Here is a 27673-nt window from a genome sequence, read left to right as displayed (position 1 = left end):
TTAAAAATGGGGTACAGCGGTAAACAGAGAATTCTCAACAGAGGAATATCAAATGGTGGAGAAACACTTAAAGAAATGCTCTATGTCCTTAGTCATGCAGGAAATGCAAATCAAAACAACTCTGAGATTCCATGTTATACTCATCAGAATGGCTAAGATCAAAAACTCAAGTGACAACATATGCTAGAGAGGATACGGAGAGAGTGGAACTGTCCTCCATTGCTGGTGGGAGTGCAAACTTGTACAACCATTTTGGAAATTAATTTGGTGCTTTCTCAGAAAATTGGAAATAGTTCTACCTCTCGACCCAGCTATACCACACTTAGGCATATATCTGAAAGATGCTCCACCATACAACAAGCACACTTGCTAAACTATGTTCATAGCAGCGTTATTTGTAATAGCCAGAACTGGAAACAACCTAGATACCCCTCAATCAAAGAATGAATACAGAAATTGTGGTGCATTTACACAATGGAATATACTACTCAGCTATTAAAAACAAGGAAATCATGAAATTTGTAGGCAAATGGATGGAACTAGAGGAGATCATCGTGAGTAAGGTAACCCAGAAGCAGAAAGACATGCATGGTATATACACTCACTTATAAGAAGATATTAGCCATATAATATAGCATAACCATACTACAAACTGTAGACCCAAAGAAGCTAAACAACAAGGAGGACCCTAGGGAGAATGCTTGATTTTCACTCAGAATGGCAAACAGGATAGACATCAGAAGCGGTTGAAGAGAGGGAATAGGAAAGGAGCCTACACAGATGTCCTCTGAAAGACTCCACCCAGCAGGGGATGGAAGCAGATGCTGAGACTCACAGCCAAACTTTGGACAGAGTGCAGGAAGTCTTAACAGAAGAAGGTGGAGGTAGAAAGACCCAGAGGAGACAAAAGCTCCACAAGGAGACCAACAAAGCCAAAAATCTGGGCCCAGGGGGACTGTAGAGACTGATGAATCAACAAGGACCATGGATGGAGAGAATCTAGAACCTCTGCTCAGATGTAGCCCATAGGCAGCTCAGTCTCCATGTGGGTTCCTAGTAAGGGGAGCAGGGGCACTCTCTGACACAAACTTGCCTGCTTTAGGATCACTTCCCCCTAGTGGGCTGACCTTACAAGGCCACAGAGGAAGAGGATCCAGGCAGTCCTGATGAGACCTGATGGGCTAGATTCAGATAGCATGGGAGGAAGACTTCCCTTATCAGTGGACTAGGAGAGAGGAATAGGGAGGGAAGTGGGAGAGAGAGTGGAACCAGGAGTAGATGAGGGAGGCAACTACAATTGGGATACAGAGTAAATAAACTGTAAAAAATAATAAAATAAAAAAATTTTATAGGAGTTTCATCAGAATGGGTATAGAAAATGTGGTACATTTAGATAATCAAGTATTGCTTGTTAAAAAATAAAATTCACAGATAAATTGATGGAACTAGAGAAAAATCATATTGAATGACGATACCAGACTCAGAAAAACAGCTATGAACATATATGCTTGTATATAGATATTAGCTCTTAAGTCAATGATAACCAAGCTATCATTGTATAGAAACAGAGGATAGGTATAGATTAAGAGACTAGAAAGACTGATAAATCTCATCAGGAAAGAGAAATAGAATGGAGTTATATATGGAAGAACTAGAATTATTATTCTTACAGAGGACCTATGTTCTGTCCCCGTCACCCACAGAGTGGGTCCAAACAATGTATAATTCTAGTTCTAAGGGATCTGGACCCTCTTCTGATCTTCATAGGCCTGGGCACATATTGCACACTTACTAATATGCAGGCAAAATATTCGTCCACATATATAAATTTTAAAAAATTAAGTTCTGAGAATACATTTTGAAAATATAGCAGTAGATCTACTAAACATTAAAGTAGCATCCACAGTCATGAAATGACCGATTAAGGGAGGAAAAAGGTACATATGTATATAAAAACCTCAATTGAATTCTGTAGGAAAAAATAAAGAGTAAACACAACATTTAATTAAATTGTTTCATTGGCTTTATATTGACTTTCTGACTATACTGTTTGTATTATTCTGCAGTTTCTATGTCTATCTCAATAACTTAATTTTTACTGTATTTCAGACTTCATCTCCTAGCACTTTGACTGTTCCTTTTTTAATTTAATTCCTCTATAGCTAGGCTGACCATTCAGTGAGCACTTTTTTCTGTCTCTAATGATGGATTTAGAAATGTGCCCACAGAGACAGAAAGACCTGGAGGGGACAGGAGCTCCACAAGGAAACAACAGAGCCAAAAAAATCTAGGCTCAGGAGGTCCTGCAGAGACTGATGAATCAACCAAGGACCATGCATGGAGAGTGCCTAGACTCCTTGCTCAGATGTAGGCCATGGGCAGCTCAGTCTCCATGTGGGCTCCCTAGTAAAGGAAGTGAGGGATGTCTCTGACATGCCTCAGTGGCCAGCTCCTTGATCACTTTCTCCTGGCAGGGGGGGAGCAGCCTTGGCAGGCCACAAAGGAAGAGGATCCAGACAGTCCTAATAAGACCTGATAGACTAGGGTCAGATAGTAGGGGAGGAGGACCTCCCCTATTAGTGGACTAGGGGAGGGACATGGAGGGGAAGGAGGGAGGATGGGACTGGGAGGAGATGAGGGAGGGACTACAGCTGGGATACAAAGTGAATAAATTTAAATAATAATAATAAAGAAAAATTTAAAAAAAAAGAAGTGTGCCCACTGTACCCAGCTTTTTCACATGGGTTCTCATGATCAAACTCAGGTCCTGAAGCTGACACAGCAAGCACCTTATTGACAAAATTATCTTCCCTATCCTAAAATGTTAAATTTGAAAACAAAACAAGAAGTTCTAAAAGCAAGGGGAAAAATTGCAAATGGTTAGGAAGACTTGATAAAAACAAGATTGTATAAAATAAATTAGATATAATTTTACAAAACTTCAGTGAGTGAGTAAGTTATAAATTAATTATGGCTGGGGGCGGGGCAAGATGGCAGCGCCGGGAGGACTCTCATTCTGAGGAGCAGCACAGCAGGATTGGCACAGTGACCAGCAATCAGAACTCGCGGCCATAAAACACAAGTGATTGTGTTTCACAGGTGAGAGGATACCCCACGGTGGGGGATTCAATCAGCTTTAACTCACCTGGCTAAACCGCGGAAGAGATCCCCGTTCCACCAGGCGCTTGGTCGCCAGCCCAGAGCTACCCCCCAGCGCCATCTGGTCACGGTCCCATACTGAACTGTGGGCCCACAGCACAATAGACTGGATTTCCCAGTCGAGAGATAACCCCACAAAGCAGGAAACAATTGGGACCACTCAGGTTACCCAGACATTCCCTGGAAAAGACTCGGGTTCCGCGGGTGCCCCAAGAGCCAGTCCGGACCCAGAGCCGGGACACAGGCACCTGCCTGCGCGCCTGATTCACTGCCTCATATAGAACTGTGGGCACCAGGGCACCAGGGCACCAGACTGCGTGTCTCTGGCAGGAGGAAACCCCCAGCGGAGGGGGTCAGCAGCTCTAACGCTTAGGACACCCAGCACCAAAACACTTCCTGGACTCACGCAGACTCTAGTGCAGGCAAGAGCACTGTGCTCTGCCGCCATTGTTGAGTTCCCCTGGGGCACTGGGACACACAGCTGCATCCTCGGACCTGCAGGAGCCGAAGAGCCATTACAGCAGCCCTTGGATACTGTGCCACGGATCGGCCAGTTGTCCCTGGCTGGACTGTCAAAACTGTGGGAATCCCTGGTCCTTCAGGGGGGCTGCACCCACAGCGTCTGGACCAGAGCAGTGCCTGCAGCCGCCATCCCAGACAGAGACACATAGCTTCTGGTCCAGAGTGAGGCACCCAGCCTCCAGACCAGAGCAGTGCCCCCAGGTGCCAACTCAACCTAGGTGCACATTCTCCAGGTCCAGAGCGGAGCAATCAGCCTCTGGCCCAGAGACTTGCTGAGTACACCTCCCACTTTCCCGGACAGAACTGTGTGCCCGAGGATAACAGACTGAGTTTCCCTGTTGGGAGAAAACCCCACAGCTAGGGAATCAGCAGTTTCTTCAAGAGGACTGTACATGGAAATTTAGTGAGCAGCAGCACACTAAATTTATAACAAGAAACCCAGCAGTGGGGCAGCTGTCTTGAGAAATTCTATGGGTAAGAGGAGATACCCCCTGCCTAACATAGACCACAGCTACTACTCAGGGCTATAAACCGGAGGTGAGCAGTGGCAACTCCTGAGAAACACTGGCCATACAGTGACCATAACCAAAAAGCAGAGAAGGACTCCTTCAGGAAAAATCATCTTCCGGCCAGGGGGATACTCCCTACCTCAGGACTCCAGGAAGCACAGAAACTAACAGCCAACACCTAAATCAGCCCAATGGGTAGAGGTCAGCGTAAAGGCTCAACCAACAAAAGACAGAGCAATATGGCATCTCCAGAACCCAGCCATCCAGGGGCGAGCAGCCCTGAACAATGCAGCATAATAGAAAATCAAGAAGATGACCTTACATCTATGTTGATGAAGAGGATAATAGAGGAAACAAATAAAATACATAAAGAATTAGAGGAAGATAAAACCAAACAGATCATGGCTATCCGTAAAGAAATGGAGGAAGATAAAGACAAGCAGATTAGGGCCATCCGTGAAGAAATACGGGAAGATGCAGCCAAACAGCTTGTGGCCTTCAGAGAAGAAATAATTAAATCACTGAAAGAAATAAAAGAGACAGAGTTGAAGGAACTAAAAGAAAAAGAGGAAAATACAAGCAGACAGGTGAAGGAAGTAAACAAAACAACTCAAGACCTGAAGATAGAACTAGAAAAATTAAAGAAAACACAAATGGAGGAAATAATGGAGAGGAAGAATTTAGGGAAGAAAACAGGAACTACAAAGGTAAGCATAACCAACAGACTAGAAGAGATGGAAGAAAGAATCTCAGGTGTAGAAGATACAATGGAAGAAATCGATGTATCTGTCAAAGAAAATGTTAAATCCAAAAAATTCCTGACACAGACCGTCCAAGAAATCCAAGACAATATGAAAAGACAAAACCTAAGAATAATAGGAATAGACGAAAAAGAAGACTCCCTTCTCGAAGGCCCAGAAAATATTTTCAACAAAATCATTGAAGAAAATTTCCCCAAGTTAAAGGAGAAACCAATAAGGATACATGAGGCCTACAGAACACCCAACAAATTTGACCAGAAAAGAAAATCCTCCCGCCACATAATAATCAAAACAGTAAGTATACAGAACAAAGAAAAAATACTAAAAGCTGCAAGGGAAAAAGGCCAAGTAACATATAACGGCAAACCCATTAGAATCACACCTGACTTTTCAACAGAAACTATGAAAGCCAGAAGGGCCTTCATACACCCATCAGAATGGCCAAGATGAAAAACTCAAGGGACAACACATGCTGGAGAGGTTGTGGAGAAAGGGGAACCCTTCTCCACTGCTGGTGGGAAGGTAAACTGGTACAACCACTTTGGAAATCAATCTGGCGCTTTCTCAGACAACTAGGAATAGCGCTTCCTCAAGATCCAGCCATACCACTCCTAGGCATATACCCAAAAGAGGCTCAAGTACCCAAAAAGGACATTTGCTCAACTATGTTTGTAGCAGCTTTATTTGTAATAGCTGGAACAACCCAGATGCCCCTCAACTGAAGAATGGATGCAGAAACTGTGGTACATCTATACAATGGAGTATTACTCAGCAATGAAAAATAAGGAAATCATGAAATTTGCAGGTAAATGGTGGGACCTGGAAAGGATCATCCTGAGTGAGTTGTCCCAGAAGCAAAAAGACACGCATGGCATATACTCATTCATATAAACATACAATATAGAATAAACCCATTAAAATTTGTACATCTAAACAAACTAAGCAAAAGAGAGGACCCTAACTAAAATGTTCAATCCCCATCCTGAAAGGCAAAGAGGATGGACATCAGAAGAAAAAGAAAATAGGAAACAACCTCGGAACCTGCTACAGAGGGCCTCTGAAAGCCAGAAGAAAACAGGAAACAACCTTGAAACCTTCCACAGAGGGCCTCTGAAAGCTTCTGCAGTATAGACTGTCAAAGCAGAGGCTGAGCCGGATGGCCAACTGATGGGCAGAGTGAATGGAATTTTATGTAAGAAGTGGGAAATAGTAAGAGCTGGAGGGGATGGGAACTCCACAAGCAGAGCAACAGAACAAGATAATTTGAACACAGGGAACTTCCCAGAGACTCATACTCCAACCAAGGACTGTTCGTGGAGACGACCTGGAACCTCTGCACAGGTGTAGCCCATGGCAGTTCAGTGTCCAAGTGGTTTACATAGTAATGGGAAGAGGGACTGCCTCTGACATAATCTGATTGGCCTGCTCATTGATCACTTCCCCCTGAGGGGGGAGCAGCCTTACCAGGCCACAGTAGAGGACAATGCAGCCACTTTTGATGAGAACTGATAGACTAAAATCAGAAAGAAGAGGAGAACCTCCCCTATTAGTGGACTTGGGGAGGGGCATGCATGCAGAAAGGGGAGGGAGAGTGGGATCGACAGGGGAGGAGGGAGGGGCTTATGGAGGGATACAAAATGAATAAAGTGTAATTAATAAAAAATAAAAAAATAAAAAAAATTAATTATGGCTGAAAAAGTAATTAAGAACTTGAAAACTATAATACATATTATTTATATAATATGTATTATTTATATAATATATATTACATATATATCTATATAAAACATAAGAGAACTATATGCTAATTGAGAATACCAACTATATTATCAAAGAGCCAAGGAGAAAAATTAGAAAGATATAATTGCAAATATAATATATATGTTATGTTCAAATGCTAATTGAAGATATAAACCTAAATATATATAAGTCATATTATAACTAAAGGGGATCTATAGCTTAGAAAGTAAGATGCCAGAAGCCTTCTTCAAACAATAAAAACATACTAAATGTAGGCAATACAAACACACACCTGAAAGACTGATGTACAAAGGAATAAAGTAACTCTTCTAAATACCTGCTACTTTCTAAAAGCATATCTAAAATAGTGTTATAAATCAAAGCCTATATAAATATATCCAACAAATACAATATCTTAAAAGAAAGTTAGGTTATAAAATGGAAAAAAGGGGCTGTAGAGTGGCTCAGAGGTTAAGAGCACTAGCTGCTCTTCCAAAGGTCCTGAGTTCAATTTCCAGCAAACCACATGGTGGTTCATAACCATCTATAATGAGATCTGGTGCCCTTTTCTGATGTGCAGGTGTACATGCAGGCAGAGTACTGAACACATAATAAATAAATAAATGTTTTTTTAAAAAATAGAAAAAAAATGTTACAAACAAGGAGAGTCCTTAGCATACTGAGTAGGTAATTACAAATTTGTGTCTAAATAAGTAAAATATTCTCAAACTCCACATAGCAAATTTTGACAAAACAAGAATAAATTCAAATTAGTAAGATGTTTAAAAATATATCTTTCCGTTCACAAGCCACATATCCATAAAAACAGGAAACATTTAAACAACGACAAAAAGAGCAAATGTAATATGGTGGACAAATAAAATATCCTACATATAAATATTAGAATATATACAGCTCTCAGAACAACATAAGACTGCTCACATACTAGATTTTATAGCAACATTCCAAAAGTCAGTAACATAGAGACTGCACTCTGACTAAGAGAAACTAATAACTGAGAATGACTAAAACTAATCCAAGGTTGTAATGGAGGTGGACAGGCAGGGGGGCTATCATATGAAGAATTCAAGGCCAGTGATGCCACATTTCAAGATCCCTTATTACTCTGTCTCAAAGCACAAACAGTACATTTACAAATACAAGGCTACTAAAACTAACAAATAAGTAGCAAAGTTACAGAATATCAAAATAACACATAACAGTAACTAATTAAAATGAAATTTTAGCAATATCATTTGTAATACCATCAAGCTTTTAGGGATACGTTAGGTTTAAGAAAAACATTAGTTTTGAATTCAGATTATATGAGAGTAGTTTTTTTCTGTGTGTGTTCTGAAGAAATATGACCAAACGTAAAAACACTGAAAATAAGAACTGTAATCCCCTTGAGGCAGAGGGTGGCGAGGCCCTGTCCTAGAGAATAAATAGACTAAGATTGGGCCACAGAATCCTACTAATCCTACTAATCCCTGAGTTTGCCTTAAGAGCAGACCAAAAAAAAAAAAAAAAAAAAAAAAAAAATCCCTTCAATCCAAGGCCACCTTGGACAGTTCTGCCCCACAATAAGCCTGTCTCCTGCTCAGTTCTCTGTTGCTTCTCACCATAGCAGAGGAAGAGACCCTCTTGTGTCTCTCCCAATAAATCTCTTGTATGAGGTTTGTTATGCAGTGTTACTCTGTGGTACTCCTTGGCTCCCAACTGCCGGCATACCTTTTCCTTCAGGTAACCCTTGCACTGGGGAAACCATTCTCAGAGCAAAGCTGCAACACTTCCATAGAGGAAACCTTCCTTCTCAGAGCTACAACATCTCCACTGGGAAAGACTATTACACTTACACACTTACTGTCCAACATACGCTCAAAGAGAAGGGTTACATAGGGTCAAAACTACCAAGATGGAGACTGGAAGGATTGCTCAATGGTTAACAGCACTTGCTTCTCTCTTCAAAAAAAAAAAAAAAAAAAAAAGGTTCCCAGCACCCACATGACAGCTAATGTGGTCCGTACCACCAGTTCCAAGGGATCTAATGCCCTCTTCTGGACTCTGCAGGTATGAAGTACATATATACATCTAAACCAAACACCTATATACATAAAACCATTTTTTTAAATTAATACCAAAGGGAAGATTCACTGGGGACATCTTAAATTTCTACCTACTACAGGTGTCAATAATATTAAAGTATATAATTATTTTGGCTTAATTATTTTGTGAAGTTGCTAAAAGAACTTTGGAAGCATATTACATATTTTTTTTTAAACCTCACTTTCATTAGCTATTGTTGGACCTCAATTTACTTTTCTATTTCTCAGCTTCTTGATGAAAAATGAGAAATCATAGCGGTACCTAATTTATGCAGTAAGGTTTAAATATTAAGCATTTTAAAAGCCCTTAAGTAGACAGCATGTAATAAACATGTTTTATACATTGAAACAAGCATAAAACAAATATTAGTTCTAAAGTTACTTTTTAAAATGTTTAAGACAATAAATCATATTTCCATTTTTAGTTGAAACTTCATGAACATCGGCAATGCCTGTTTTGCCAGGTCTTAGTTTGTACCTGTATCCTAAACCTAACTGTGAATAATACCTACTTTCATTCTTAAAAGACCCTGTTACGCAAGAAATGTCATTCTAGTTTTCCATAGCCCTAGAGTAGAAAGAAAACTGATTATAAATAAATAGTTTTGAGTAAGGAACCAATAAGGTAGGGACAAAAGAAAAGACACAGGAGAGGAGAGGATGGGAGAAATGGTGAGACCATTGCAGTAGAAGAACACGTGCTTCAAAACACACACAGAAAAAACTATTCTATAATCTAAATTCAAAATTAATGTCTTTCTTAAATCTAACATATCCCTAAAAGCTTAATGATAGTAAGTTATAAAATATTTATTATTTACAAGATAATTTTTAATTCTTTTGAATTAAATGATAATGTGCAACTTTTAATCTGCCCTCTGTCTATCCTCACATTTCATCAAGAAGCACGTATTTAATCAGACAGATATTTTTAAATGTGTTTATATCCATAAGTTATAGGCCAAGTTCTATCCAAATCATTTTATAGCTATTTTAAAACTTTTAAACAGTAGAGTTACTTTAGAAATTTCAGTACCTTTATAATGTAAGAGAACCAATGTAAACACTCATGATCCTTTAAGAGGATAAATAAATTTTATTAAAAGACCAAATTATTTGACTTAGTAGTATGCAATTTTGCATCTATACTTTAAGATGTACATATGAGTTCTATGCTTTTCACTAATGAAAAATAATAAAAGTATATTAATTGAAAAATAGCCCAATGAAAAGGGCCAGAGAGATAGCTCATAAGTTAATAGCACTTGCTGCTTTTGTAGAGTACCCAGGTTCAGCTCCCAGCACCCACTTTGGGCAGCTTACAATTACCTGTAACTCCAGTTCCAACGGATTTAACCCCTCTTCTTTTTTCTGAAGGTACTTGCACATGAGTGGAACACACACTTAGACCCACACACATACATATAAATAAATAATAAATTTCTTAAAAGAAGAAGAAAATGAAAAAAAGAATTGTTAAGTTTGGTACACTGGACTTGAGCTAAGAAGAGGAATGTAATATTAATACATGGTACATGATGGATTAATTATCTCTATGAAAAGTCAAGAATGGGCAAATGTGTATAGACAGGTATACACATTTGTGTATAGATAGATTAGTGGTTATCCAAGGGTGGGTACAGGGTAGGACTGGAGGTCAGGGAAATGGGCTTGGCTTCCTTTGGAAGTAACAGAGTAGTTTAAATTAATTACAGTGATGGCACCATAACCTTGTGAACAAGTACACAAAAGCCACTACCTTTCAAATGGGAAAATTATATCTCAAAATTGTTTCCATGAAAAACTTAAGCAATAATTCCTGTTCTAAATACATAAACTGTAATGTGTTAATATTTTAAAATACAAAAAAAATATATACTTCCAATACATTAAGGGAAAGCCAATAAAAATATAGAAATTAATTTGTACCAGCAGTCAATATTGACAGTGGTATATTCTAGCTTCCTACTTAATTTCAAACTATTGATAAATTTCTCAAAGATTTTACCACAACATAAATTCAGAAGTTGACTTTAAGCTTTTGATTTATATTTTCTATCTTTGTGTGGAAATGAAAAATAAATAATATGTCAAATAGCAGGGTTTTATTCCTAACTGTTGACTTGAAGTTTGTTAATATGAACATTAATGACGTATTAAAATAATACATGTCAAGCTAACATCTGCTTTAAACATTCTATAACTTATACACCTGTCAAATGTAAATACATATAATTTGGTCAATTTAAAAGATAATCTATAAATTACAAACTTTAATAAAAACAATTAATGATCTTTAGCAAGTTAACTATGTAGGCACAGTCCTACTCTACTCTCGAACTTGAGTTCAAGAGTTTCTAGTAAAAAGTTTAATATTTATTGACTTAGTTATATAGCACATAAAATTTAATAATTCTAAGAGATTAAATAAAAAATACAAAAATTAAAAAATACTCTTATTATCCTACAATTAATGTTTATTTAAAATATAATTATAGGGTTGGAGAGGAAGCTTATCAGTTAAGAGTACTGGCTACTTCTTTAGAGGACCAGAGTTCAATTCCCAGCACCTACATGGCAGCTCACAACTCCAGTACCAATGGACCCTCTGCTGTATTCTGGCATCCATGGGCACTAGGCATACATATGGTACACAGACTTAAATACAAGCAAAATACTCATGTACATAAAATTACATACATAAAATATAACCTATAGAATAGAATATATAAAAATGTTGCCACATTTTTATACATCTAAACATGACTACACTAACCAGTTGGTATTCGGGGCTAAGCAATCAGCTATTATATCATAGAGAAGAAACTGAGTATCATTATATGAAATAACATGAAGCTACATGTTAAGCTTTTATAAGTCTAAGAAGCATCAATAGGTATTTACTATGTCATATATTATTATTAATAATAACTAACTATAAAATACTACAAATACATATTTAGTTGTTTGAGTAAGAATGGCCCCCACAGGCTCATATATCTGAATGATTAGTCACCAGGAAGTGGAAATATTTGAGAAAGATTAGGAGGTGTGGCCTTGCTGGAGTAGGTGTGACCTTGTTGAAGGAAGTGTGTCATTAGGGATGGGCTGTGGGTACGCTTTAAGGCCTTAAAAGCACATGCCAGGCCCAGTGCTGCTTTCTCTATTGCTTTCTCTGCCTACAGATCAGGACGTAGCTCTCATCTACTGCTCCAGTGCTCGTCTGCATGATGCCATGCTCCCCTCCATTATGTTAAAGGACTAAACCTCTGAAACCTTAAGAAAGCCCAAGTTAAATGGTTTCTTTCATAAGATTTGCCTTGGTGATGGTGTCCCTTCACAGAAATAGAACAATTATCAAGGGACCAAAATACATATTTTTATATGTAAAATACATATTTATATCAAAATAGAATATGTAAACAATTTGATGGGTTCTTTGTTGCTGTTTCTCAGTATTACAGATACTAGATAAAACAAATATGTATTAACTTACTGGACCATTCAGCTCAGAGTCAGTGAGCTACATGTAGCTCACGATAGCTGAAAATGTGGCCTGTCCTAACACAAAACTGTACACTTACTAAAACAATGTAAGACATTTTTGTGATTTTCTAAAAGCTGAATTGCTCAGTTCTCAAGGGAGAACTTTGTCAGTAACAGCATCATGTTACAGTGTCAAAAGTTGAGCACACCTGTTTTCTTTCTGTCTAGTCAGTGACCTAATAACTTTACAGGGTACGGTTAAACGCCAACAAATAAAATAATATCATTTTTAACAGAGCTCTTTAAGTTCTTGGAACAAATTTGATCTCATGGAGATAACACTATCACCTATTTTTCTTCCGTAATCCTTGACAATTACATTATATATTTCCCCTAGGGAGCTAACAAGTCAAGCAAACATAAACTGTGCTATTACCAATAAACAGAGTAACAAATCTGAGTGTATCATTTACATGAAGTGAGTTTCAGCCTTAATATACTATCATGTATGTAATTCTCTGAATTTTACTAAAAGTAGCATCATGATTTAAAAATGCTCAATATATGCATATATTCACTTACAGTGCTCAATCCTTCACTGAGAAAACCTATCTAAATAATAAGAATGGTAATCATGTCATTTTGATTACGCATTCTGTCTCCCAACTAAACAGGTTAACATCACCTGAAGGCTTTAATAGTAGTTTAAAACATATATTGCCTCAAAGAGGCATTTGTATGTATGTACATGTTTGTGTGTGGAAGTGCATGTATGTACATGTGAGTATAGAGGCAGGAGGCAAATGTCAGATGTCTGTCTCAATCATTTCTTTACAATATTTTTAATGATTTATTTATTTGCACTTTATGTGCATGACTGCTTATTTTATACCATGTGCATTCCTGCTGCCCACCGAGGCCAGAAGAAGATGCCAGATTCCCCAGAACTGGAGTTACAGACAAATGTGAACCATGATATGGAACCATGCTAGAAATTAAACCCACGCCCTCTGTCAGAGCAGAAGCACCCTTACCTACTCTCTCTCGCCTTCTCTACCTTAGTGTTGGGATTGGGCCTCTAACTGAACCTGGAGCTCACCGACTGGCTAGACACACTAGCATCCTTCTGTCTCCACCTCCCCATCACTGTACACTGGTACATCTGGTTTTCATGTGAGTGTAGGATCTGAACTCAGGTTCTAATAGTTCCCCACCAAGCATTTTACCGAATGAGCCATCTTTACATCTACCAAAAGACTGACTGATATGAGACCTGAACTCTGCCTTGTCCTATTAAATCCTGAGGGCATTTCTAATACTAGTATGACTGGCCACCAGAGAAAATGGAAGAGAAAAAGTTAATTTCAAAAATCAAAAAGCCACCCAAAGTAGTCTATGTAGCAAAGAACTCAACAGAATTAGGAAACAATCAACAAATTCAGAGTTGAATGCTACAGCCAAAACTAGGTGGTGAGTTGTTCAAATATGTTTCCTACTTAAATATGTATAAATCTGTAGTCCTGATGTAACTTGCATCATTTCCTCAAAAAAGTGAAAGTCTGTGCAGATACATTCAAATTGTGTAGTTGTGCTTATATGTGGGATGAAAAAAAAATACAGAAACCATGTAAAGATCTGTGATCACTTTGATAACTATATACAGTAGATGTTTTCTTGTGGTGATTTCATTAACATTAAAGATATCTATTTTAGTAAATGAAAGTTTTCTATATTACCATAAATCCTAGTATATTTTAATTCTTAAAGCATGTTTGGGAGCCTTTCAGGTCTACAATATGAGGAATAGTGATGATTAGCCAGCTATCCCAGCACATGCATAAAGAACCATCAGATCTAGCTTTATTCAGCATATGATAAAATTTTCTAGTTTTCTAGTTTCAAGTACTTGGAAACTTTATGATGCAGTTAACAACCTTTTTCTAAAAGTTAAATTGCATTATCATACCAAGTGTCGAGATTCTTAGCCATTTTCTTTATACTCCCTCCTTAGATGTAAAAGTCTAGACGCCTACCACAGATCATGCATGTATTAAATGCAAATGGAAAGAAATAAAATAACAAAACTATTTCACTCAGCCAACATAGTATAAAGTTTCCATTTGCTGACTGTTCATTATTTTTAATTTATTTTGTCTTTTACTTGTAAATACAATTAAGTGGTCAAAATTATTATACTGGGATTAATAAAGCATAATGTTTCTTCCCAATCATAATAAGGATATAAGTAAAGTAATACGAAGTTTGGCATGTGGTACACACTGGCAGTCCTAACTATTTTGGGAGGCTAAGACAGGAGGACAGCTGGAGCCTTTGTATTAGATGTCAGCCTGAGTAAATAGCAAGACGCTATCTCTAAACATTAGAAATAAAAGGAATTAGGTATATAGGATAGTAAAAAGGAGACAAGATCATCCGGGATTAAGTCTTCTTTTATTTATTAGTTGAATGATCTTAGAAAATTAATTTACCTATTTTGAATTAAGTTTCCCTACTTCTAACATGCAAAAGTTCCTAACAGTATACTCCACACAGTTCTTGTAATACTACTAGAAAATAGTGAATGAATTCACTGGCTTATTATGGAGTAATGACATTTCTTAAGAGAGAAACTTTATAAACAGTATGATAAATCTGCTTCTTAGAAATTTTTAAAAAATTTATGAGTATGTGTATTTTTGTGAATGTATGCAATTTGTGTGCCGGTCGCCACAGAAGGTATCAGATTCTTCAGAAATGTAGCTACAGGCAGTTGTAAGAGTCAAATGTGGGTGCTGGGAACTGAACTGGGTCATTTCCAAGAGCACTACAGATTCATAAGCACTGAGCTATCTTCTCCAGCTCTGCATATGCTTCTTCGCATTTGAATGCTTAATTTAAATGATGTAATTAAATAGACAACCAATCTCCTCCTTTCTTTTAGCAAATTAACATAAATTAATACAACTGGAAGGAAACAGAAATAGTTACCATATTTTGCAACCAAAAGTGACAAATTATTTTTCATACTTTGAAATCTTGTTTACTGAAAGCAAGATTTTGTTTAATTAACAAATAGTATCTATACTTTCAACTAAACATTACAAATAGGAGTAAAGTTATTATATTTCTAAATTAAACCTTAATTACTTTTTATTTGGCTTATGTGATGCAGACACATTAATATTAATTAATATTAAACTATACTCTTTAACAGTAATAAAAAAATTAATTAACACTTTACTCTTTCTATACTCATTACCTGAATGAGGCATTAAATAGAATCAAATATAGTTACAATAACAAGTAAATACAACAATCAAAGGAAAAATACTTGCAGCAAACCATACCTAGTAATAAGAACTGCATTATCGTGGTGGGCAATCCCATTTTCTGGAATGGTGTTTCCATCACTTTGGTGGGAGAGAATGGATTTCTGCCATTTACAGAAGCTATCGAGGGACTTGTCTGCATGATGGTTTATCTCCAAGTTTGGCTGCAATACAACATGCATACCAGAAATGTTCCAAACAAATTACTAAGGTCAGTTGTCAAAACTTTCGAAAACTAAAGTGGGACTATAACTAGAAGCAGTGGTTTTTAGGAATAATCTCTTGCTGATTGTTATCTCCACAACATCTTTCCTAGGGTTCATTTAAGTTATTACTGAACACACTTTCCTTCCAGTTCCAACTTGAACAATGAAGAGAACATTTCTGAAATCATCAGCATACAAAAATCAACCAAAACCATTATGATCAGATAAACCATACAAAATGCTTCTCCTTAATTCTGAAACATGTAGCAAGTATGCATATATGGAGAGAAAGCCCTAATAATAAATGAAATGTTTATTATTTTAAAAAAGTATCTCAATTAAAGTGTAGAGCTAAAAATATTTAACTAGGACTTGGGAGGAAAAGTAACAAAGAAATATATCTGTTCATGATGATAATCGCAAAGTCTAAGAGCTCTGATGTATAAACTAATCCATATTTACCTGATCTTCTGTGAGAACGATTAGGCGAGCCACTATAATATTCACAACGTTTCCTAGACTGGAGTCACGGTAAAGTTTGGCAACCTGACCTCCAGAAAATAAGAAAAGACAAAAAGTAAGACAAAAATAATTCGGCAATATTTGAATTTCTAAAATGATACAATGCAATTTTATGACTTAATGATGTATATTTTAAAAGATGTTCTCTTGCACTATAACACTTAAGACTCCACTTTCAAGATGCTTTGGTTAAAGGATTTTATGTAAGTCTACACAAGACATATTTTCTTCTACAGATGAAATGTATGCATCAAAAAATCTATAGTAGGAGCTGATGTTTCAAGTTCCTTAATAAAACTCATTTTTAAACATTCATATTAATTAAAAATGAACAATCAGAGTTTCAAATTTTATTTTCTATGCAACTTAAAAGTAGATTGACCACCTGGAAATGGCAGTGCATAAATACGCATAGGAAATTCGAGATGGCCAGAGTCATATGTATGGAGAGACATTGTCTCAAAAAAAAAAAAAAAAAAAAAAAGGTGGTTGACAAATTCTTATTCTAGGGAAAAGAAAGACAATACAATTCCATAGCAGAGCATGTATGTATTTTCTATGTTCAAGTTCTAGATTCAATCCTAAACACAAATTAAATAATAATACAAATTCATTTTTTATAATTTTATACAAATAAAATTTTATTATTTATTTTAATAAAAATTCACTAGCTTAGTTTAAAACACAATAAGCTACTTAGTAATACAGTATGTAAGTGATCAAACTTACAATATTCATCACACTCAAAATATAATGTTCAATGTCTTTACGGCCATGGTAGCCCACCATCATTTTGTCTGCCACTACTAGTGTCTCCACAAATCTCTCAGTGCTCACGGATCTTCTCTGTCTGCGATGAATATGTGTGTCATTAATTGGTAGTAAAGAAGGAAAAGCAGATGTCTTATTCAGCCACCAAGACTTGCCACTTTCTGTAAGATCTATAACAAAAATAATTAAGTAATTCAGATATATTCACTAAATAAATACACTTATGTATAGACCTCTTGTAGACAGGCTTCTCATAAACTCTCAAATGGATCAAGACATTCAACATAAAGAGAGTACAGAACTGTTTATATAAGAAAAACCTGCAAATCTTCAACTTAGTTATCTTATCTGAAAAAAACCAATATGAACATTTAACTTTGTACAAAAAATAGCTATAAAATAAATTAGTTAATAAAATTTTAAATAAGTCTTTCATATTATTCTAGTATCTAAAAACATAAAATTACATTTATATTTGGAATGTGTACTGTACAAAACCATTTAAGATTTAACAAACTAAAGCCATGCCGACAGAAAACAATGATGCTGCAGTATCTATCCATAATTTAGAAAAGCTTCTGTCTTAACCATAAGGTCTCCTGTTAAAATGTCTTAATTAGAGGGCAGTAGTGGCACACGCCTTTGATCCCAGAACTCAGGAGGCAAAGGCAGGCAAATCTTTGAGCCTGGTCTACAGAGAGACTTCCAGGATAGCCAGGGCTACACAGAAAAACCCTGTCTCAAAAAACAAAAAACAAAAACAAACAAACAAGAAAAAGTCTTAATTAGAACCAATTCTGTTCTTCTCAATTTTTAAAAATGCTAAAGACACACATGGTATGTACTCACTTATAAGAGGATATTAGATATATAATACAGGATAATCACACTAAAATCTGTACACCTAAGGAATCTAATCAAGAAGGAGGAGCCTGGATAAGATGCTAAATCTTTATTCAGAAAGGCAAACGGATGGGCATCAGAAGAGGGAGAAAACAGGGAACAGGACAGGAACCTACCACAGAGGGCCTCTGAAAGACTCTACCCAGCAGGGTATCAAAACATATGCTGAGACTCATAGCCAAATTTTGGGCAGAGTGCAGGAAATCTTATGAAAGAAAGGGGAGATAGAAAGACCTGTAGGGGACAGGAGCTATACAAGGAGAGCAACAAAACCAATCTGGGCACTGGGTCTTTTCTGAGAATGATACTCCAACCAAGGACCATGAACCTAGAACTCCTGCACAGATGTAGCCCATGGCAGCTCAGTGTCCAAGAGGGTTCCCCAATAATAGGAACAGGGACTGTCTCTGGCATGAACTCATGGACTGGCTCTTTGTTCACCTCCACCTGAGGGGGGAGCAGCCTTACCAGTCCACAGAGGAAGACAATGAAGCCAATCCTGATGAGACCTGATAGACTAGGGTCAGATGGAAGGGGAAGAGGAACTCCCCTATCAGTGGACTTGGGGAGGAGCATAGGAGAAGAGAGAGGGGGTAGGTGGATTTGGGAGGGGATGGGAAAAGGGGATACAGCTGGGATACAATGTGAATAAACTGTTATTAATAAAAATAAAATAAAATAATTTAAAAATTCTATGAATTTAATTTCCACACAATTTTAATGTTTACAACTATTTAAGTTGGCAGAACACTCAGAGCATTACTTTTCTCAAGTCTGAAAGTAAGGTTGCTCAGTGGTTAAAGAGCAAGTTATCAAGATGCTTGACCATGTATCCTCATAAACCACTTAAATCCAGGTGGGTGAAGCAACTCACCTGCAATTTCAAGAAATCCCAAGAGCAAGGTGCCAAGCAAGGCTAGTCATATAAATGATCTGTAGGTTGAATTTAGAGATCCTGACTTAATAAATAGGTGGAAAAGCAATAGAGGATGATTTCCAACATCAACCTGAGGTTTCCATAAGTACATGCATGCTACTCACACATGCACCAACACACAAGCAAAAAAAAAAAAAAAAAAAAAAAAGTGCTTACACACACACCTGGAAAATTAAAAAAGGAAAATAAAATAAAGGTAAACAGTATGAACATGAGACCTGAAAGATATGTTAGCAACACTTTTTTGAGATTATAATATTATCTCATTTCTCCCTTTCCTTCCCTCCTTCCAAGGCCTCCCATATACCCTTTCTTGATCCTTCTCAAATTCATGGCCCCTTTTTCCATTAATTACTGTTACATGCATATGTTTGTGTTAACATATTGCATGCCTATATCAGTATATGTATATATGTAATTTTGGAATATATATATATGTATGAATCCAGCTCAATATATATAACGTTACTTATATGTATGTTTTCAGAACTGACCATCGTATAAGCAATTGGTTTGCTCTTCCCTGAAACACTATTTCTCCCACTGTCAGTATTCCATAGTTGGCTGTAAGTATTTGTGTTGAGCTAAAGGCAGATGTCACCCCAACACACACACATGGGCACATACACACACACACACACACACACACCACCAGCACCACTCAGTTACTTTTGCATGTCTATCGGTGTGGCAACAAACGTGTTCCCCTCATGGTTAGACAGTCAATGTTGGTGAGACTTTAGGGGTGTGGCTTCTGACATTACTAGGAGACAAAGTCTTATAGCACACTCCCATCCTTTGCTCTTATCTGCTCCCTCTCTGTTCCTGGGGCCTTAGGTGGGGGTTTTAGTTGGTATGAATCATGCAGTATATCCTTCATTTTTTAAAAATCAGAGTGTTCAATACTAAGGAAAGTTTCTAGTTGTATGTCTTTTGTAAACACCATGTCATTTTTATTTACCTTTATTAATAAATTTGAGGAAGCAAAGGACCTTAACATGTTTTTTTCATGTTTTGTTTTTATGAAGAAGTGAACATTTTTGTCACCTCCATTAGCAGAAATGTTTAATAAAAAATAAATTAATTAGTATATAATTGACAGAAAGTGGCAATATTTTAATTGTTTTCCATTGTCCCCCTTTTTTATTTTTTTTATTCTTTATTAATTACACTTTATTCATTTTGTATCCCCCCCTATGGTTCCCTCCCTCCTCCCGTCCCAACCCTCCCTTCCTCCACCCTCTGCATGTATGCTCCTCCCCAAGTCCACCGATAGAGGAGGTCTTCTTTTCCTAGTCAATTAGGTCTCATCAGGAGTGGCTACATTGTCTTCTTCTGTGGCCTGGTAATGCTGCTTCCCCCTCAGGGGGAGGTAATTAAAGAGCAGGCCAATCAGTTCATGTCAGAAACAGTCCCTGTTCCTACTACAATGGAACCCACTTGGATACTGAACTGCCTTGGGCTACATCTGTGCAGGGGTCTTAGGTTATCTACATGCATAGTCCTTGGTTGGAATAGCAGTCTCAGGAAAGACCCCTGTGCTCAGATTTTTTGGTTCTGTTGCTCTCCTTGTGGAGTTCCTGTCTTCTCCAGATCTTACTGTTTCCCACTTCTTTCATAAGATTCCCTGTACTCTGCCCAAAGGTTGCCCATAAGTCTCAGCATCTGCATTGATAGGCTGCAGGGCAAAGCCTTTCTGTGGCAGATTCCTGACTTGTTCTCTCTTTTCTCCTTCTTCTGATGGCCATCCTCTTTACCTTTCTGGATAGGAATTGAGCATTTTAGCAAGAGTCCTCCCTCTTGATTAGTTTCTTTAGGTGTACAGATTTTAGTAGGTTATCCTATATTATATGTCTATATGAGTAAGTATATACCGTGTGCATCTTTCTGCTTCTGGGGTAGCTCACTCAGGATGATCTTTTCCAGATCCCACCATTTACCTGCAAATTTCATGATTTCCTTGTTTTTATTGCTGAATAATATTCCATTGTGTAAATATACCACAATTTGCGCATCCATTACTCCACTGAGGGGCATCTGGGTTGTATCCCAGCTGTAGCCCCCCTCCCTCATACCCTTCCCTATTTTCCCCTTTTAAACCTTGCATTGGTAGAATGAAGAAATTTTACAAAGTAAGAAGAAATGGGAATGATCATGAGAAGAAACAGTTAAATACTTTGAAATCTCACATAACTTCATATAAATTAAATAATTCTCTCATTTCTAAAGGTCAAGGGAGACAGAAACATACCAATTCTTTTAATAGTCTATTCCAAATCAGTGTTCATTCATTCCAGTTATAGCAAACAAACCCATAAATTGCCACAATGACCCTTCCTTATACTCTTTTGTGAGTATGAGTAGGACAACTTAGAATACAAGTGATTACATATATACAAATACATGATATACAATACTGTAGCATCTGCTAACTCTAGATTCTTCCTTGCTGGCTTGAAGAAAGCATGCAACCATGTTTTTTAACTCAAAAGCTCCTACAAGAGAAAGAGTTGTAGGTTCCCACCAGCAGGCCAGTAAAAAACAAAGCTATTGGGGCTGGAGAGATGGCTCAGCAGTTAAGGGCACTGTCTGTTCTTTCAAAAGACCTGGATTCAATTCCCAGGACCCTCATGGCAGCTCACAACTTTCTGTAACTCCAGTTCCATGGGATCTGACACCTTTGTACTAATGCACATAAAATAAAATAAATTTAAAGTACAAAACCAAAATACTAACGCTACCTACAACCACAAAGAATGAATATACGAAGAACCAAGGCAATAAGGAAGTAAATAGATTGTCCACTAAGGACTATTCCCTTATTGGCCACTTCCTCCTCCTGCGGCTGACTACCAAGATCCATCTGTCAAAGTATTGAAATCTATCAATCAAAAGCCCTCTTTTTGGCTTACCTAATTATGGGGTTTCCCTTGTACCTTTATAAACTGCTATTTCCCTAAGGGCCATGTGTGTCTCCTCTCTATTGAGAGGCAGTCCTTTGTCCCTCTGAGGAAAATATTTCTTCCACCTCTCCCCTGTCCCTTTTCTCCCCTCTGTCTTGTCTTCTATCCCCTGTCTTTGTACCTCTGGGGCAAAATAATCTCCTTTGTTCTGAGGTTTCGGTATGTCCTGTAACAACTCTGGTTCTTTCACTTTGAATATGAAAACTGCATCTTTTTATTTATAAATGACGAATAAAGATATTACAAAGCATATAAAATTATATATTTACTACCATATATATGCATATAGAAAGAATAGGTAATATTCTACTTTGTTCTTCAATCAATTTAACATAATTGCTCATTAGAACCCTCTTTCTATATTTTATACATTATTAAATACTTCCATAATGCTAAACTCAATGATTTGTAACTAATGAATGTCTAGCCAAAAAAAAATGGAATACAAAAATTGATTTTTTTTGTTTCATAGTAAAGGTTAGTTGTTCTTCATATTATTCTTTGCACAATTTAATATTTTATACATTGTAGAATGTTTAAAAAAATGTGTTCCAAGATCATTCTGAGTGAAGTATCCCAGAAGGAGAAAGACAAACATGGTATACACTCGCTTATATAGACCTACAAGATATGATAAACATAATAAAATCTACACACCTAAAGAAGATAATCAAGAAAGTGGACAAGGCCGAAGAGAATCAATCCTCATTTATAAAGACAAATGGGATGTGCATTGAACGTATGACAGGAGTCTACCACAAAAGGCATCTGAAAGACTCTAACTAGCAGTGCTTCAAAGCAGACACTAAGACTCATAACCAAACCCTCGGCAGAGTGCAGGGAATCATATGAAAGAAGGGGAGTTAGTATGATATGGAAAGGATAGGAGCTCTGCAAGGACCAAATATATCCGGGCACAGGGTCTTTTCTGAGACTGACACTCAACCAAGGACCATCTATGGATATAACCTAGAACTTCTGCTCAGATTTGGCCCGTGGTAGCTCAGTAACCAAGTAGTTTTCCAGAGTAAGGGGAACAAGGACTAACAGGATCTCAAGGGCAGGCTCTTTGACCTCCCCCCAAACTGATAGGAGGAGGTCCTCCCCTATCAGTGGACATGGAAAGGGGCAGGGAAGAGACCAGGGAGGGAATGTGGGGTTGGGGAGGGAATGAGGGAGCGGGATACAGCTGGGACACAGAGTTAACAAAATGTAACTAAAAAGAAAAATAAAATTTAAAAAAAATGTGTTCGATAAACATATAACATAACTTTTCTCCCTAAAACTAACAAATGGATCTTATTGACATCTAAAACAATATTTCAGCCTTTTGATCATTCCTAAATAAATGTCTGAATATATGCAGCCATTCACAATTGCTATATTGGCCTGCTAAACTTTCATATTTGTCTATTTACTGTTTAGTTCATTGGCTCTGTCCTTTCTTGAAAATAAGTTCTATGAAACAAGGACTTGTTGAGTTTTATAACTGCCACAGTCCTAGGACCTAAAAGTGTTACACATGGTAAAAATACATATTTATTTAATAAATCTGTGAATATATAATGGAAATATGGAGAAACAATATTATCTATATCAATGGGCTAAAAGACATCCCACTCCCACTATCCCTGGGTATAAGAATAACAGTGATTTATTTTTCACAATTTTTTTTCTGGATTCTCTGAAGAAGTTTCTAAAATACACAGAAACTTTTCTATAAAGAATTTTTAATTCTTATTTGAATACTAAGGTATATATAATTTAGAACTGAGTATGGCATAAAAACGCCCAGAACCATAGAGTTTTATACTGTATATTCTGACATAATTCACAGCAAGCTAGCTGAGGATGTATGTCTGTAAATTTCCATCTCCCACTTGTCCTATGATAATGAAATGTTGCAATCTAGTTCTTAGTGAAATATTTCCCAAGCTTACTAGACACAAAGTGTTTTTTACTAGTAAGATCTAAGTAAAATCCAGTGCCATTAATGGAACATAGAATTCTACTATAATATTTACCTTCAGTGGAAGCCAGTAAAGTATCTGAAAGTGAGATATAGCCATATTGTGGAGGTTTGAATAAAAATGGCCCCCACAGGCTCATAGATTTGAATAGTTGGTCACCAGGGAATAGCACAATTAGGAAGCACAGTTTTACTGGAGTAGGTGTGACATTACTGGGGGAAGTAAGTCGCTGGAAGTGAGCATTTGAGGTTTCAAATGCTCAGTTCTGCTGCCTGCTGATCCAGATGAGGAAATTTCAGCTACCTCTCCAGCACCATGTTTACCAGCACACTGCCATACTTCCCGCCATGGTGGGAATATCTAAATATCTAAATATCTAAACTGCAAGCCAGCACCACTTAAATGTTTTCCTATATAAGAGTTGCTAAGCTCATGCTGTCTCTTCACAGCTATAGTAACCTTACCTCAGACACATGTTTAGGAGGCAGATTTGACTGAAAACAGAAAGATTAAACCTGCAAATAGGAAACCCAGTTAGAATATCAAGACAATAGTTTAGGCAAGAGATGAAGAGAAACAATTGTACTAGTGTTAGGAAAATGAGGAGAAATGTTTAGGAAATAGCCTCAGTAAACCAGAGGAGAATTGGTGAAAATAAGGTAAATCTTACAGCTCCAAGGACAGAATTTTGTTACTGTTTTGTTTTTGAAACAGTATCTCTCAATGTAGTCCTGGCTGTCTGGAACTCACTATGTAGACAAGGCTGGATTCCAACTCATAAGAGATCCACCTGCCTTTGCCTCCCAACTGCTACCATTAAAGGCATGTACCACCATACCTAGCTCTTACAAAGGAAAGATTTTCATAGCAATAGAAATAAGTTTGAAAGTGTTTGACTCATGCCATAACCACTGGAAGATAAAACTGTGACTGAATTAGTACAATAGGCTCTTAATGTGGACTGGAGAGATAGCTCAGTGATTAAAATGAAGGCTCACAACCACAAAGACAAAAGGAAAATAATATAAATATCAAAAGTTGAGAGGTATGTTTCAGAATAGGATAAAACAATTATTTCCTTTATAATAATAAAGAAAAATATGTCATATCATGGGAAAACAAAAGAAAATTACTTCAAAATAAATATTTGAAATCTAGTTTCAAAAGACTGTCTATAGAGGTACAATTACAGCCTGAATTTTGTTAGATATAAAACAGATATCTCTATTTAGTTTTATTACTCAATATAAAGACCAGAATAAACTAAGGAACTGTGTTTCATGGTTTGAAGTCTTTTAAATGTATATACATGAAACAGCCTTTTTCTAGTACCAACTCTTGACCAAAACTTTACATAAACAAGTCTGGGAGATTTTTTAATCTTACTCAAAAAGAAAGTATGCAGAATAAGCAAAGAACTACAAAGACCACTTAAACACCTACGAAAGAAGAAAATGACTCTGTAATGCATATGGATGGAAACCAAAGGCCCAAAGGCTGATGCATTCACTAACTAGGCAATCCAAAAACATAAAGAAAAACATCTGTTAAAAAATGTATTGGCACAGGAGTCAACTTCCTGAACAGAACACCAGCAGCACAGGCTCTAAGATCAACAATTAATAAATGGGAATTCATGAAACTAAAACGCTTCTGTAAAGCAAAGCACACTGTCATCAGAACAAAATGACAGCCTACAGACTGGGAAAAGATCTTCACCAAAACTATATCTGACAGAGGGCTAATATTCAGAACATATAAAGAACTCAAGAAGTTAAAAAGCAACAAATCAAGTAATCCAATTAAAAAATGAGGTACAGAATTAAACAGAGAATTCTCAATAGAGGAATATCAAATGGCAGAGAAACACTTAGAGAAATGCTCCACATTCTTAATCATTTGGGAAATGCAAATTAAAATGACCCTGAGATTTCACCTCACACCCATCAGAATGGCTAAGATCAAGGACTCAAGTGACAACACATGCTGGAGAGATTATGGAGAAAGGGGAACCCTCCTCCATTGTTGGTGGGAATGTAACCTTGTACAACCACTTTGAAAATCAATCTGGCACTTTCTCAAAAAATTAGGAGTAGTGCTACCTCAAGATCCAGCTATACTATGCCTAGGCATGTACCCAAAAAATGCTCCACCATCCACCATTTGCTCAGCAAATGTCTTTTGCCCAGCAGCTTTATTTATAATAGCCAGAATCTGGAAACAACCTAGATGTCCCTCAACAGAGGAATGGATACAGAAATTGTGGCACATTTTAACAATGGAATAGTACTCAGCAATTAAAAACAAGGAAATCATGAAAATTTCAGGCAAATGTTGAGAACTAGAAAAGATCATGCTGGGAGAGGTAACCCAGAAGCAGAAAGAAACACATGGTATATACTCACTTATAAGTGGATATTAGCCATACAATAGAGGATAAACATAGTAAACTAGTCCTAAAGAAGCTAAACAACTCTTGGCTTCATTGATTCTTTGAATCGTTTTATTTGTTTCTAATTTATTGATTTCAGCCCTGATTTGATTATTTCCAGCTGTCTACTCCTCTTGGGTGTGTCTGCTTCTTTTTTGTTGTAGGGCTTTCAGTGAGCCGTTAACTTACTTGTATGAGATGTTTCTGGACCTAGGGGTCTTTTCTGAGACTGAGTCTCCAACAAAGAAACATTCATGGAGATAACCTAGAACCCCTGCACAGATGTAGCCCGTGGCAGCTCAGTCTCCAAATGGGCTTCCTACTAAGGTGAACAGGGGCTGTCTGTGACATGAACTCAGTAGCTGGCTCTTTGATCACCTCCACCTGAGGGGGAAGCAGCATTATCAGACCACAGAGGAAGACTATTAAAGACAGGACTGATGAGACCTGATAAGCTAGGGGCAGATGGACAGGGGGAGGTCCTCCACTATCAGTGGACTGGGGAAGGGGCATGGGAGGAGATGAAGGAGGGGCTACAGCTAGGATACAAAAAGAATAAATTGTAATAAGTAAAAAATTATATTAAAAAGAAAAAGGAAAAAAAAAGAAGCTAACCAACAAGGAGGACCCAAGGGGAAATGTTTAATCCTTATTCAGAAGGGCAAACAAGATAGACATCGGAAGTAGGAGAATACAGGAAACAGGACAGGAGCCATCCACAGAAGATCTCTGAAAGACTCTACCCACCAGGGTATCGAAGGAGATACTAAGACTCATAGCCAAAGTTTGGGCAGAGTGCAGGAAACCTTATGGAAAAAGAGGGAGATTAAAAAAAAAAAAAAAAAAAAAAAAAAAGACCTGGCAGGAACAGGGACTCCACAAGGAGAACAACAGAGCCAAAAAAGCTGGGCCCAGGGGGACCTGCAGTGACCATTACTCCAACCAAGGACCATGCATGGAGAGGACCTAGACCCCCGCTTCAAAGGAAGCCCATTGGCTGCTTAGATTCCAAGTGGGTTCCCTAGTGAGAGGTACAGGGGCTGTCTCTGACATGAACTCAGTGGCTGGCTCTTTGATCACCTCTCCCTGGAGGGTGCAGCCTTACCAGGTCACAGAGGAAGATGATGCAGCTAACCTTGATGAGACCTGATAGACTAGGGCCAGATAGAAGAGGAGAAGGTCCTCTCCTATCAGGGGACTAGAGAAAGGGCATAAGGGGAGAAGAGGAAGGGTGGGTGGGACTGAGAGGAGATGAGGGAGGGAGCTGCAGCAGGGATATAAAGTGAATAAATTGTAATAGATAGATAGATAGATAGATAGATAGATAGATAGATAGATAGATAGATAGATAGATAGATA

At 37.4% G+C, this 27673-nt stretch overlaps 1 protein-coding gene across 1 annotated transcript in view; it reads right to left on the bottom strand.

The window, feature by feature from the left end:
• Adamts6 (ADAM metallopeptidase with thrombospondin type 1 motif 6) overlaps nucleotides 1-27673 on the bottom strand; it is a 268080-nt gene that overhangs the window by 217507 nt on the left and 22900 nt on the right. The window contains exons 4-6 of the mRNA XM_055601955.1: nucleotides 17069-17280; nucleotides 16280-16363; nucleotides 15630-15775 (exon numbers count right to left, since the gene is read on the bottom strand). Of these exons, the coding sequence (XP_055457930.1) occupies nucleotides 15630-15775; nucleotides 16280-16363; nucleotides 17069-17280 (442 nt within the window). The remainder of the gene's footprint in view (nucleotides 1-15629; nucleotides 15776-16279; nucleotides 16364-17068; nucleotides 17281-27673) is intronic.

This window comes from Psammomys obesus, unplaced genomic scaffold (genome assembly GCF_907164565.1).
Source record: "Psammomys obesus unplaced genomic scaffold, mPsaObe1.curated_primary_1811, whole genome shotgun sequence".
Classification (NCBI taxonomy): Eukaryota; Metazoa; Chordata; class Mammalia; order Rodentia; family Muridae; genus Psammomys; species Psammomys obesus.
The sequence above is the reverse complement of the archived record's forward strand: the minus strand, read 5'-3'. Positions and strand labels throughout refer to the sequence as shown.